General features: G+C 39.3%; 3 protein-coding genes across 7 annotated transcripts; 2 read left to right on the top strand and 1 right to left on the bottom strand.

Annotated features, from left to right (window-relative positions):
* The first annotated feature begins 89 nt into the window (after window positions 1-89).
* On the top strand, window positions 90-2,060 carry ccdc34 (coiled-coil domain containing 34). Of its 3 annotated transcripts, none has more exons than XM_085166590.1 (7): window positions 90-231; window positions 475-725; window positions 808-931; window positions 1,044-1,151; window positions 1,237-1,395; window positions 1,479-1,608; window positions 1,754-2,060. In XM_085166590.1, exons 2-7 carry the CDS (start codon window positions 490-492, stop codon window positions 1,936-1,938), a joined length of 942 nt encoding a protein of 313 aa, XP_085022716.1. In that variant the 5' UTR covers window positions 90-231; window positions 475-489; the 3' UTR covers window positions 1,939-2,060. The 3 variants fall into 3 exon arrangements, with proteins under 3 accessions (XP_085022716.1, XP_085022717.1, XP_085022718.1); XM_085166591.1 differs by having other exon boundaries at window positions 106-231; window positions 427-725; XM_085166592.1 differs by having other exon boundaries at window positions 108-231; window positions 434-725.
* Window positions 2,061-2,195: 135 nt separating this feature from the next.
* On the top strand, window positions 2,196-8,834 carry rab19 (RAB19, member RAS oncogene family). Of its 3 annotated transcripts, none has more exons than XM_085166601.1 (5): window positions 2,196-2,597; window positions 4,596-4,690; window positions 5,293-5,481; window positions 5,809-5,992; window positions 6,754-8,834. In XM_085166601.1, exons 2-5 carry the CDS (start codon window positions 4,640-4,642, stop codon window positions 7,035-7,037), a joined length of 708 nt encoding a protein of 235 aa, XP_085022727.1. In that variant the 5' UTR covers window positions 2,196-2,597; window positions 4,596-4,639; the 3' UTR covers window positions 7,038-8,834. The 3 variants fall into 3 exon arrangements, with proteins under 3 accessions (XP_085022727.1, XP_085022726.1, XP_085022728.1); XM_085166600.1 differs by having other exon boundaries at window positions 2,196-4,519; XM_085166602.1 differs by having other exon boundaries at window positions 2,196-4,690; window positions 5,293-5,475.
* Window positions 7,656-12,898, bottom strand: hdhd5 (haloacid dehalogenase like hydrolase domain containing 5). The gene is made up of 8 exons (XM_085166582.1): window positions 12,527-12,898; window positions 10,913-11,116; window positions 10,694-10,806; window positions 10,208-10,301; window positions 10,100-10,133; window positions 9,826-10,000; window positions 8,671-8,859; window positions 7,656-8,586 (listed from the first exon to the last, which is right to left on the bottom strand). The coding sequence occupies exons 1-8, from the start codon at window positions 12,635-12,637 to the stop codon at window positions 8,175-8,177; spliced, it is 1,332 nt and encodes a 443-aa protein (XP_085022708.1). The 5' UTR covers window positions 12,638-12,898; the 3' UTR covers window positions 7,656-8,174.
* Between the last annotated feature and the right edge of the window lie 917 nt (window positions 12,899-13,815).

Below are 13,815 nucleotides of genomic sequence, written 5' to 3'. Positions count from 1 at the left end.
GTTTGATTTGGACTGTTAAACTGCATGCGTTTTTGTGGTGTCGCCATGGTTACGAAAACAGCGTCCAGCTGAGCGTGGGGGCGTGGTGTATCATGGGAAAAAGTTTGTAAATCACTTCTAACCTCCGCTGCTGCAAACTCGTGATTGGAAGAAGAGACCAGCTGGCCTGGAAAGAGACAGTTAACCTGTCAAACTAAACATAATAGCTCCAGTTTGCATTTGTTTTTTCCGGTAAGCTAGTTTGCTCTGCTAATGTTTCATAGCAAGTCACAAAATGTGTTTATGTTGACGTTAGAGTGAGCTAAGGAGCTGAGCTAACGTTAGCATGCTGCTAAATACATATTTTCAAATAGCGTCGTCCGTGTCTGGCATTGGAATTTCAGATTTATGTGTCTCATTACCCATTTCTTTTACATTTTACATAAGAAAACAGAAAAGACTTAGCGAACTTTGTTCGCTTTTGGTCCGCTGCAGATTTGCTGGCTAGTGATGTCTGGAGAGAGGCTACCCAACGGCTTCAGCTCGACCCCTCTCAAAGACTTCCATCCATCAAAGGACTTTGGCGACGGAATCCTATCCGACGAAGAAGACACTTTTTCTCTGCTTTCTCCAATCTATCATGACAGCTTCGACAGTGACGAAGAAGAACTGAGATCCATCCCAGATCAGCAGACCACTTCCCCCAGAGAGAGGGATGACTCCAGGCTCAGTATTTCACCATTCAGGTGCTGCCGTAAAACTTTAGTTCAGCTTTAGTTCTGGCTTGTTTGCGGCATAGCTAATTTTATATCTGCGTTTATTTTATAGATGTGAGCTACCAAAAGCGATTTCGGAGCAGCCTGCAGCTCCACCTACCCTCAGTGCGTGGGAAATGTGGTTGGTGAATAAAGTAAAAGAGGAGCGTCTTAAGCAGGAAAAGAAAGTAGAAAAGGCATGCAGTCATTAGTCCCATCCCCATAATAGAAAAGTGTTTTTATTCTGATTGTAATTTGTTGTAGTGACCATTTCACCCCAATAAAAGCTCTGTGTGTCCCGTATATTAGGAGCACTTACTAAAAGAAGGAAAAGAAAAACAAGAACAGGAGCAGGAACAGAAAAAGCTCATCATGGAAAAGAAGATCCAAGAATGGCTAAAACTTAAAACAGAACAGGTAAACAATTTCTTACGTAAAATTGTTGTGTTGATCTTCTTATCTGCTACGCTACAGTCTTTTATGTTTCTTGTTATAATTCTAGGAGAGACATGAGCAACTTCTTAAACAAAGAAAGGAGGAGGAGGAGATGCAGAGGCAGCAGGAGAGACGGCGCGAGACTGAACAGAAAGCTCAACGAAAGTACAAAGACTGGCTGCAAAGAAAGAACCAAGAAAAAATAGAAAAGGAAAAGAAGGAGAAAGTAATCAGGCTCTCGTTCAGCTGTCTCTTCTTTTTTAAATTCCAAATGGTTTCTCAGAGATTTCTTTTGTATCTTTTTGACAGGAGGAAGCCTCCCTGAAGGAAGAGCAGGAGATGGAGCGGCGTAGGAGGGCTGAAGAGAAGTTTAAGGAATGGCTGGCAAAGGCCAATGAAAAAAGCAAAGCTAGTCCCAAAAAGCCCAGCTATCCATCAAGTATGTTTATTTGAATTAACTTGGCGTTATTGGGTTTATTTTACTCAAACATCATAATCATTCCATAGATAGACGGTAGCTCATTAGTTTAATTAGACTTCCAGAGATTTATGTGTCACTGTTGCATTGGATTGTTTTTCTCTAGGTCCCTATGACAAATCCTACCCATCGCCCAGTTTTGTCAATCCAATCCCCTGGAAGCCAATCCATGTCCCTCCTCCAGAACCATCCTCCCTCGAGACATCAAGCAAGAAACCTCTGAAACAGAGAAGAAGTCAACAGAGCCTCAGCAACACGTTTAGTCCAGCACATTTGCAGCAGAAGAGATGACACAGCAGGTTGACGTGTATGACTGTGATGCGGCAGCTTAGTTACGGGCTTAACTGTGATTTCTGCACCACCACAGCTTCTGGGCCAAGACTCTGAAAAAAATAAACAAAAAATAAACAAAATTTTAAAAATAAACAATCCTTGTATGCTGAGTCACACAAGGATTTGTGTTCTCTTAAGTTGGTTGTGGTGAAGACGTATTTGGTTTATGTTTTTGTTTTTAAATTAAGGGAATTATTCAAATTTTGATATGATGTTCGTGTGACTAGATATTTAAAAGTCCAGAATACAATTTTCTGTAGATGTACTGCAATACTTTTTTTTTTTATTTGGATAAATGCGGCACAGTCAAAGATCTGTTTCGGTCTCATTCATTCTGTGGTCAACAAAACCACGTTTGATTGCACTGAACAAATAAGGCACCACCCGCACGACAGAAAGAAGGTGGCTGGTGGTCACAGCCAAAGATAGACCCAGCTTGGTCAAGTGGCCCTCACACTTCACACATTGTTCTGTGTCCAGCTGTGCCTTGTTCTTCTGTGGGCTGAGATGACGACAGAATGTAGTGAGGGGGTGGAAAGAGAGAGAGAGAGAGATTCAGAGCAGTATGCTCAGTCTGTGTTAGCATCTCACTGTGATGCCAATGTGTGAAGCCTGAGGTAAAATGATTTAAATTATGCTTTTCTGGTGTATTTTTGTGTAGTTTGTTCTTGTTCATTTTGTGGTTAACTCTTTACAGTTCCTGATTGCTCTGGAATGTGTTAGCTGGTTGTAATCAGGGAGAAGAGCTTATGTTTTCTTTAATTGTTAATCATTGTGTGTGTGTGTGTGGGGGGGGGGGGGCAGCTGTTAAAACAAAGATGTAACGTGATTACATTTTGTCGTGAGTAGTTTTATTGGGTGTAAGGGTGTAGGCTGTTTGCTCTAAGGTATTTGAAGCCTTGTAAATAAAACCTTTCTCCACGTGAAAGGTTAGTCACAGGGACACAGAAATTTGAGAAAAAAGTGCTTTATTTTATCCTTGGAAAAAAAAAAAGTCAAACAGTAATGTTACAACTTAAAAAGTAAGAAGCAACATGAGATAAAATGACATCAATGCTCAGACCAATCCAAGCAACCGAAACTGATCAGATGAGAAGGAAAGGGGATCTTAAATACCTGCTGATCGGACCAATTTAGACACAAGGGGAACAAAACGAATCAACTAATATTAGAGAAGCAAAATCAAGCTTTAATTTAATTGTTACTCTAACCTAACAGTAATTAAAAGAACAACTAAATACCTTAGTGAGGAGACACAGAAAATAAATGCATTTAACATAAATGACTCCAGCTATCTTCCTATGATCTTGGAATACATGGTATCTCCCAATCAGCACTTTCTGTATTAAATAGTGATGCATTCAAAGACACCTCTTTTGCTCGTTTTATGCTGGCAGACCGTATCATTGCTTGGAGAACCCAGCACTGCAAAACCAGAGAAAGAAATTAATAGAAATTAAAGTAAATCCAACAAAGTTAACATACACTCTCAGTGAACTTTATTAGGTATATTTGCTAGTACTGGATTGGAGCTCATTTTGCCCTCAGAACTGCATTAACTGTTCAAATCTCCCTTTCCACCACATCCTAAAGGTGTTCTTCTGGATTTTTATTTATTTATTTATTTAGGACAGTGCATGTTAATGAACATAAATGTAAAAAAAAAATTACATGAATGTAAACATACCAGATTATAGCCAAAGGCTAATTTCCATCTGTTGTCCTTAAGCATAAAAAATAGACATAATAATTCATAAAAATTCATCATTCATTCATAATAAAAACTCCATCACCAAACTTACACATACACACCATTCTGTTCCCAAATAAAACATTAAAACTATACAACTCATACATGATCACACACTTGGTTTGTCCATAACCAGTTTTTAACCTTTGCCTTAAACAAACTGAGTGTAGAGCATTCTCTAATGGGTTGAGGAAGACTGTTCCACAGATGGCCACCCTGGACAGAAAGGATGTTCTGCCCAAATGCTGTCCGTCTGTGGGGTATAAACAAGTCTCCTCGGATTGTAGCTCGAGTGGTCCTGTCTGAGCTTTCTTTATTCCTAATGAACTGCTTTAGTGGTGCTGGAGCAAGGGAGTGTAAGACTTTATATATTAAACACACTCTTTTAAGTTTCACTAAGTTATTGAAGTTCAGTAATTTATTTGACATTGACATCTGTTGACTGTGAAGGCCATTTGAATATAGTGAATTCACCGTCATGTTCAAGAATCCAGTTTGAAATGATTTTACCTGGTGCATTACCCTGCTGGAAGACGTCACCATAAGAGCACTCAGACCAGCCCGTATTGGACCAATAATAATACCACATTCAAAGTCACTTAAATCACCGTTCTGGCCTATTCTGATGCTCAGTTTGCACTTCCGCAGGTTATCTTGACCACGCCCACATGTTTAAATACTGATTTTTATAGTTGCATGGCTGCAAGTGTAGCAGTCACACCCTCTTAAAATGGGAAGTTTGCACTCAGAGTGAACCTTCAACACTTTTGTTCACTCCTATAATTTACGGTAAGTTCTAGCTACTAATTTTAGCTCAACCTTTAAGAGCTTTTGGTAATGAATGATTGCTGTCTGTCTCTTTCAGGTATTGAGTCCTGTTAAACATACAAAGAAAATCCATATCCCAAGATGCAGTGGTGCAGGTGGGCTGGCAGTTGGAAATCACAACTTCCAACACAGGTAGGAGGCGTGTCTTATACTGCCTCAGAAGTAAACTGAGTGGCGCAGGGGTGTAGCAAGCACAAAGAGTGACAGTCTAAAGGGCAGAAGGACAGAATCTAGTTGTGTTTCAAGAATGTGACTACTGGTGTAATGTAGATATGGAAACCAAGTCCTGATGAAGAAACAGCTTTTGGATTCTGACTAGTCTTTCTCAAGGAATATTGATTTTTATCCCTGCTATGGAATACCTGAGCTGATTGTGTAATCTTTTCTGATTGTTGAACAAAGGTTGAAGAATGGGTTTAAGATAGCAGAAGAAAAAAGCAAGCTGCTTCACTAGATTTGACAGATTAGATTTGACAGAACCTTTACTTTTTATTCAGCTCTGGATGGATCTTTCACCAGGGATCAAACTGTCTGTGTTACTTCTGCCAGTAGACCATTGATTTTCCCTTTCTTTCTCAAGGATGTGACTGCTGTTTGTGTAAATATTCCAAGTTCTTATTGACACAACTTGGAAGGGACCGGTTCATTTGCACTGAGGCCCAAGGGTATTAGGTCTCGTCTGACAGCAATAGTGTTTTTTCCCCTCTCTCTCTGTTCCTCTTGTCACCATGCAGACTGCTGGGCCAGAGACTGAAGACTCTTTTGACTTTCTTTTTAAAATCATCTTGGTTGGTGACTCAGATGTTGGGAAGACCTGCGTGGTGCAAAGCTTCAAATCTGGCATCTTCATCGAAAAGCAACAAAACACCATTGGTGTTGACTTTACTGTTCGTACCCTGGACATTGATGGCAAGAAGGTGAAGGTAGATGACTTTTATTTTAAGCACTTGCATCACAGCTGATAGTGCAGTCATGTCCACATATTTAGGTGCGTGCAATTTATGAGATCCGTGTGGGTGCAACCTGTCTGTAGTATCCTCAGCGTTTCTGTTTGCTTTCTGGGTGTGTTGATTTATTAGATGCTAGTTTATAATTCTCTTTAGACATTTGCAGACATTTGTTCAGAAACAACTGCAAACGGCAGACAAACCTGACATCATACTTGAATAACTTAAGAGTTGTACGCTGTTGATCCTTAACCTATTCTGTATAACCGGTTAACCCATATTTGTGTTATCTGTGTTTTGCAGATGCAGGTGTGGGACACTGCGGGACAGGAGCGTTTCCGCACCATAACTCAAAGCTACTACCGCAGCGCCCATGGGGCGATGGTGGCCTATGACATCACTCGACGCAGCACATTCGAATCGGTTCCACACTGGATCAGGGAAGTGGAGCTGTACGGAGCTGCCAGTGTGGTGCTGATACTCATTGGTATGTAAACTGTCTGCACAGAGCAGAATATATTTTTGAGTTGTAGATATTGTCACAAAAAACTTGTTACAAAATCAATTCAAACAACAAAACAAAAGTCACTTGCAAAGTCATTAGCAGATCCGTAGATTGTGCTAATAAAGGGATGAACATGGTCACCAAAACGACTGAAGTAGACTGTGGTGTTTAACAATGTGTTAACAATATGCGCCAAGAAAATATCCCAAACAATGTCACACCACCAGCAGCAGCTTTAGCTGGCAGGATAAATCCATATTTTCATGATTAGATTAGATCAAATCCTGATCTCACTAACTGAATGCAGTATTGTTGTATTAATCTGCAATAGGTCAATGACATGAAAGAGCATGCCAGTGAGGGAGAGTATTTTTATGTAGAGTTTAGATATTCTTCTTGTGTCTCTGTAGGTAGTGTATCGTGTAGCGTCCACCTACAGACCAAAGACATATGCATAATGTGCTAAAACAGCGATTCCGGTGTGTGACTGTTTTACTGTATTAACCCTAAAAAAATGTATCTTATAGTTAAAGTCTACTAAGTTTGTTGGGAAAGACGTAATTCCAAAAAGTCAGAAACATGCCCCGTGTTTTTGACGGGTAAAGTTTAAATGCGATCTGAAGACTTGGTTGTAGTAAGTGTTGCACTAAAAGAATAATTGAACTGAAAATGATACAAATCATAGCTGCAAATATCTGCTTCACTTCTGCTTTTACCAACTCTGGTTCTGTTCACCACTGCAGGTAATAAGTCAGATCTCCACACTAAGAGACAGGTGCTCTTTGAGGATGCTTGCAATCTGGCAGAAGACAGTGGTGTGCTGGCTGCTCTGGAAACCTCAGCCAAGGAGGCCCAGAACATAGAGGCTGCCTTCATTCTTATGGCTCGAGAACTAATGGCACGCAATGGTATGACCATCATAAACGAGTCCTCTGAAAACTCTCCTCAATTCATGCTGAGTAACAACTCTCACCCGGTCCCTAGTGCCGTGGCTACAGATAAAAAGTGTGGGTGCCGAGAAGGCTGAAGCAGGGAGTCACTCGAAGAGTGGGAATGGAGGCCTGAATACTCAATTTACCTGTTTCTCTACCAGAGAACGGGATGTTATTTAAAGAGAAACTGTGTTGCAATGTGTGTGTGAATACTGGTTTTGTATGTTTTGACTTTTTAATATTTAACATGTTGTAATATTATTCTGAGGATAATGAATGTGATGACAAACCACTCCTCTGCCAGAGGACTCTGTACACAGACTCCAGCACAGTAAACACTACAGTTTTACATGTAGCCTTTTGTCATTTTAATCCCCCTTTTTTTTTTTAAAGGTTCTTTCACATCATATGACTTTTGAAGTACAATTCCACAGGTTTAAGTCACCTGCGAATCACACATTGTTAAACCAGTTACAAATGTAAAAACTGTATTTTCAGTGGCGCTGTAACTATAACTGCAGTCTTCTAACAGACATTCACTATTCATTATGTGAAAAACCCTACTGTTAAATTCCACCAACTTCAGAAAATAAGACTCGTTTTTTTTCAAAATAAAATTTAACATGCTGCTGGCTAAAGTAAAAAAAATGATGTAATACACTCATAGCTGGCAACTTAAATAGAGCTTATACATCCATGTTTAAAAAAAATAATTAGGTAAAATATGACAGCAGTAAAAACAAATTAAGACCTATAGGGTGTCTTTTTTTTGACTGTGCAAATGCCTGAAGTGGTAATGTCACAAAACTGTGTCTTTGTACAGCTCTTTCTGAATCAGTCTAAACTTGCTGGAAAGATGTAACTGTGGAGGAATTCCACCTGAAATCCACCCGTGAGCTTATCAATACTTAAAGTACTAAAATGTGTAATTCAACAACTTAATGTATGTACTCAAAAACCTGAATTCCTTGACTCAGAAACAGTGATGTCTATTATTGAAAACTTAAACTTTTTAAAAGAATTCAGCAGTGGTCTGATGCACTATTATGGATGACTGATTTAAAAAAAAAATTCTATGTATTCGATGTTAAAACGGCATATTATTCCTTTTCACAGCTGACTCTATGGCTCGTTAAAACATAGTAACACCTACTTCTCCCCTGTAATAATCAAGGGAATGGTTTGATAACCTGTTGCTAATCGTGAAAGATCAGACTATGAGATGGAGACCCCTACTGTAGCGGCCAGCCTTCCTGCTTAAATACCAACTCAACCGCCTCCTTCACATCATGCACCTCGAAGGACGGTTGAGTGAGGCTGGGATCGAAGCGGAAGTCTCTGTGACCATGGAAGATGCGTTGTTCTGTGACTGTTTGCGTTGGGTCTGAGAGCAGCTCCTGTTGGTCTTTGCTGTACACTCCTGTGCACACCAGGATTGAGCTACATCCCTCGGGGAGATCCCTTTCTACCACACCTGAAGCTCCACCTAGTTCTGCTGATGTCATTTTAGGGGTGTCGTCAACAGCTGAGGGATCTATACTTCCACCAGCACTCTGAGCCTGCATCTGTGCCTTGGTGTGACGAGAAGACTGGAGGTAGCGATTGTAGAGGTTGGCGCCATATATGTCGGCCATGGGATTATCACTATAAAAAAAAAAAAAAAGGACTCGGTTCAAATTATTTTTTCAACTGAATTTCTAAGTGTTAAATGTAGACTGAAAAACTCACCCTATAGCATACACCCTCTTCACAGGCGTGCTCCAGCCAAGTCTTTCAGCCTGTTGTCTAATCAGCAGCTCAGCGTAGTTATAAGTCACCACACTGGGCTTCCCAATCAGAGCCTCGTACTTGAGTTCGTATCCTGTGACCTTCTTGTACAGAGACTCTAAGCACACCAGGAACATACCGTGACCAAACCTGTGATGTAAGGAACAGGAAATACAGTGTTGTGAGAAAGTTTTTGTTTTGTTCCCTTTCTTAGTTTTTTGCACATTTGTCATATTTGTGACTTTAACGTTACAGATCGAACTAATTTTAATATTGGACATAACCTGAGTAAATACAAAATACAGTTTTTAAATTATTTCATTTATTAAGGGAAAAGCTATCAAAGCCAACTTGGTCCAATATAAAAAAAACTAAACCTAATAACTGGTTGTGACACACTTGGCAAGCAAGCATTTGTGGAGGAGCTTTGCACCACTCCTCTTTAAATAATTGTTTTAATTTAGGCACATCAGAGGGTTTTCAAGGATGAACTGCCCGTTTAAGTTCAGATGCCAAAGAATCTCAATTGGACTTAAGTCTGGACTTTGAATAGACCACTCCATGATTTTGTTTTGTTTTTTAGCCATTCAGAGGTGCACTTGCTGGTGTGTTTTGGATCATTGTCCTGCTGGACGTCCTTTAGATGTTGTTCTGGATTCTTGTGTGACCTGCTGGGTAGGTGATGCACTCCTGGGATCATTTTGGTATGCCGGGCACCTGTGTTCCACGTTTTCTCTCATAGCTTTCACTATGATTTGCCTTTGTACCCCTTTCTAGACTGATAATGTCAATGACTTTGTTTCTTAGTGGTTTCTTCAGAGTGTGGCATGATGTGTTGCTTTCTTGAATAATTTTGCCTAATTCACTTAAGTTCTATTTAAGAGGTTTCTTTATTCAACAGGTTTCTCAGTAATCAGGCCACTGTGGCTGGTGAAGCTGAACTCAGCTCTCAAATGTGGTTACTCAAAATGAATTCATGATTTAACGAGAGATCGATCACTTTTTCACACAAGGCCAGGTAGGTTTTGATAATAGTGCTTTTCCATGGCACTGTATAACAAGAATACTGTAAAATTTGAAGGTTGTAATATTTCAGACTGTGGTGTTGATGTGTACCGGGGATTCCAGGCCTCTGCCATCCACAGCAGGTCCATGTTACATGCCAGGACGGGGATGTGAGGATAATGCGCTGAACTCCAAGTGCTGCCTGGGTTCCCACCAGTTAGCAGCACGTCAACAATAAGCTGGAGGTTGGTCTCCCATCTAATAGGCTCGCCAAATAAAACAACAGCTGTAGGACCAAATAAAAACAAAACATACAATTAGGCCATATTACCAGAAAATCGTTAATTCTCAGGGATTATGTAATGACTGCGCAAAGGAAACATACCATCTATTGGCCGTAAACCTTTAGTGGGCGGCACCTGAAGGACATTGTGCAAAGTTGGCAAGACGTGTAACTGAACTGAACATAAATGGATTAAACAGTATTACTTACAACATCTTTGGGTCTTCTATTGTGATCCACAACATCTAGGACTGGGTACGCTTCTCTGAGCACATCTATAGTAACAACATCCTGAAAGCCCAGGCTGAAGTTTGGCGAGTTAAAGTCAAACCGGTTGAGCAGGAATTACAAGCTGGAAATGTGTAGAAAATCTTAACAGTGTTTTGGAAAACATGTTTTTTGTAACATGTTTTCCAATGTTTAATTTATTGCATTTCTTTATATTTCAAATAACAATGTTTGACTTGAATTAAAAACAAAAACAAAAACAAAATCCCGCTAACTCAAAAAAACAAAAAAATCTGTTAAAGGGCTTCACAGAGACTGTCAAGCAGTAAAGGGAACAAAGGGTGAAGCGATTAAACACTGATAACAAAGTGGAGCATGGAGAAAAACAAGTGAATAAACAGAACATTCAGCTTTAAAGGTCAACATCCAGAGTGCAGGCACCAGATTACCCGAGTTATTGCAGGATACTTATGAGCGACTTCCTCTACTGGACCCTGTCCGGAGACCAGCACATGCATTTTGTGGAACTGGGTAAACATTCGCAAAGGACTATGGGATAGCATCACCTGGTCTGGAGACACCTGAGATAAACAGAATCTGGAGTAAATGGCTGATATCAAAGAATATTCAAAACAAAATACACGAGACAAAGCAAACTGATAAGGTTTTAAAAGGCTCTCAATTTACCTCCACCTCAAGCAGATGTGACAGATGTTCCGCTTTTGTCTGCCTCATGCAGTTCCCAGCATTAGTGACAAACACCACAGGGACCTTGTATTTTCCGCTGCGGTCCACCAGGTTTTTGAAGCACTGCTTGGCTGCAGGGATCGGAGTCTTGCCTCTCACCAGCACCCCGTCAATGTCAAAGAGGAGCCCGAAGGAGCTGCTTGCCTGAGGAGGGAGTAGGCGACAGAGTGGGGACATGTGTAGTATGACAACATAAGGTTACTCATTAACTGATACTGCATTCTGAGCAGTCTTTGAGAGCTCATCGCTGCAGGCACACTGAACTGAGCGAGACTTTGATCCCACTGCAGCTTCTATGAGCTAAGTTTCTACATATTTATAATAATTGTTCTGAGATTTTAGCTTATTATATTAAATAGTTTCCTAGATATTGTTTAAGAAAGAGCCCATCCACTCACTTTTTTCACACACTGAAATTTAAGGAAATATTCAAATATAAATATCTCAAAAGTTCGTTCACATTTCTTACCATAAAATTTAATGAGGATCTGCGTTTGACAAATAAAAATATGAAAAACATCCATGCATTCCTTATAAGTCCCTTACAAGTTCGGTGTGCATTGTAAACACAAATTTTTTTTTATAAAAATGTAAAATCTGGCACATTTGTCCTCTGACCTCTCCTTCAAGGTCAAACAACATCAAACATTCATTCTTTTATCTTCAAAATTATGTTTAGAATCCTACTGCCATTGTTTGTATTGGCAGCATTTAGGAAATGATATTGGTATATGGGGACTAAAAATAATATAGTCTGCATCCAAATGATGTTATATTTGACCTCTGACCTCAAGCTTTCTTTGTGGAATGACTCCAAAATGTATTATATTGTTAAAGAAAGTATTATCAAGAAAAAAGAGCTGCAAATCAGTACCTATTATCCATTACCCACTCCTACATAATATTTGTATAATCAAAGTAAACATCTGTAATCCTACCTTCACCTAATTTTTATTGCACTACAAACTTCTTAAAATACATTTTTTTAAACAAACAAACAAAGAAAACAAAATTCATACATACAAAATGTAATACTTCCCTTAATAGCGGGTAGCCTTGGTGGAGGTTTGCACTCTGAGTGCTTCTTCTTGTAAAATACAATTACGTCATTCAGAAATTGTGAGTCCTCTTTCCAATGTGATTTTTTATTAGCGGTTTTCAAATATGGCACTCTGCAGGACTGCTTGACTTTTTTTGTTAGCCAATACCCAGACACATGAGACAAATGTGAAGTTGTGTTCAAACATGGTCTGAGATTTCAAAGTGTGGAAAAAGACTTGTAAGTAGGTGAATGGCCTTTAACAAAAGAGACTAAAACTTCACAGAAATCACCGGATATTTCCAAACTTTAGATTAGAATATTTATATTTAAGTCAAAGATGGCTGAGCAGAAAATGTTAAAAAAAAATTGGATAACTTGAGATTGAATACTCTTCTGTCAGGATACATTTCTTTGACAGGTAGCACTGAAATGGGATGGAGCGCCACCGTGCTTTCAATCAGCACTCCCGTCTCCACTCTCGTTAATACAGTTTGTACAAAGCGTTGACTTACATGGCTATAACATCTTGAGGACGAAGACTGGGTGTTCGCTTGCTTTGCTGCTCCCTCGCAGCTTGACTTCAGCAGCTGCCAGCCACTCTTTAAATATCTCACTCTCTGCATTGTTTCAGGCACTTTAGTGGACAAGGCGACGTGTAAACAACAACAACAGACACGACCGAGCTAGCTTTAGCTGCGCCAACGGTTACGGCTAGCTTAGCAAATGTGACCGCTGAAGAACCGGGTCATGATATTTTTATCAGTCTAAGTCAATACCATACTCTGCGCTCCTCATACTGTAATATACGGTTGTATACCGAGGAGCGGTACAATTTGTCATAGCTCTGAGGACGCATGCGCAAAGAAGCAAACCGTTGAACTTCCAGGTCCAATATTACGTCAACAACGGAAACCCACACGGGTATCATTTTTGTAGAAATGAAAGTCACTTTGTAACTTACTAACTTTGAAACTCAATAAACTCTGTACCTGAACATAATACTAATATTATTATTTATTTATTTGTTTCAACATCATGTATATATAACTGTAAATTTCATGGCAAAGATACAAAACTATATTATCTTTAAAAAAAGACCCCAAAAGATTACATTTTATGATTTGCATGTTTGCATTCCCCCCCCCCGCTCTAATTTTCCTAATTTCTGACACATTTCATGTATAGTTGTATAAAACAAAACGAATGTACAAATAATTTTTTTTTTTTTTTGTACATATTTTTTCTTGATTATTTGCACTTAGTTTTACAAAAACTTTACTTAATTTTATTTGGGTATTTTAACCAGTAGCAAGGTTTGTTTACATTTTTACCTACTTCAGTTAGTTTACTGTCATTCTCCTTTGCAGATGCCTTTGTGCCACCCACCTCGACCTATCATCACTCAAACTCCATTCAAGCCACCTTCATCTCAGCTCCGGGGGTCCTGCTCTAATCCCTTTTACAGCCAGGGTCCATTCTGAGACTGGGGACTGAGACAGGCCGTGTATATTCTGTTCATCAATAAATCATTTTCATCCTTTCTAATAATCTCTCCTTATTGAAACGCTTCTATGTAACACATTAGTAAGCATAAGTTCTTATATATGTCATATTTTTAAAAAAGTACATGATTTTAAAAGTACAAATAAATTCATATTCAGTAAACTTTAAATAGTATGTACTTGTTTCAATAAAGGTTACACATTTGATGTGGAACATGAACGACTGTTCCATGATCCCAAAATGACATCCAACATTCATCTGTATATGAAAATCTAAAAAACTGCCCAATTCCAAAAAT

The sequence above is a fragment of the Neolamprologus multifasciatus genome, chromosome 7 (genome assembly GCF_963576455.1).
Source record: "Neolamprologus multifasciatus chromosome 7, fNeoMul1.2, whole genome shotgun sequence".
NCBI lineage: Eukaryota > Metazoa > Chordata > Actinopteri > Cichliformes > Cichlidae > Neolamprologus > Neolamprologus multifasciatus.
Note: the sequence above shows the minus strand (reverse complement) of the source record. Positions and strands in the feature narration are given on the sequence as shown.

Coding starts and splice junctions, on each gene's coding strand:
- rab19 (XM_085166601.1), top strand. CDS start 4,640: ATGCAGTGGTGCAGGTGGGCTGGCAGTTGGAAATCACAACTTCCAACA. Junction 5,482..5,808: donor TTGATGGCAAGAAGGTGAAG/GTAGATGACTTT, acceptor TGTGTTTTGCAG/ATGCAGGTGTGGGACACTGC. Junction 5,993..6,753: donor TGTGGTGCTGATACTCATTG/GTATGTAAACTG, acceptor TCACCACTGCAG/GTAATAAGTCAGATCTCCAC.
- ccdc34 (XM_085166590.1), top strand. CDS start 490: ATGTCTGGAGAGAGGCTACCCAACGGCTTCAGCTCGACCCCTCTCAAA. Junction 932..1,043: donor AGGAAAAGAAAGTAGAAAAG/GCATGCAGTCAT, acceptor CCCGTATATTAG/GAGCACTTACTAAAAGAAGG. Junction 1,396..1,478: donor AAAAGGAAAAGAAGGAGAAA/GTAATCAGGCTC, acceptor TCTTTTTGACAG/GAGGAAGCCTCCCTGAAGGA.
- hdhd5 (XM_085166582.1), bottom strand. CDS start 12,637: ATGCAGAGAGTGAGATATTTAAAGAGTGGCTGGCAGCTGCTGAAGTCA. Junction 11,117..12,526: donor CCTCAAGATGTTATAGCCAT/GTAAGTCAACGC, acceptor CTCCCTCCTCAG/GCAAGCAGCTCCTTCGGGCT. Junction 10,807..10,912: donor CACATCTGCTTGAGGTGGAG/GTAAATTGAGAG, acceptor TGTTTATCTCAG/GTGTCTCCAGACCAGGTGAT.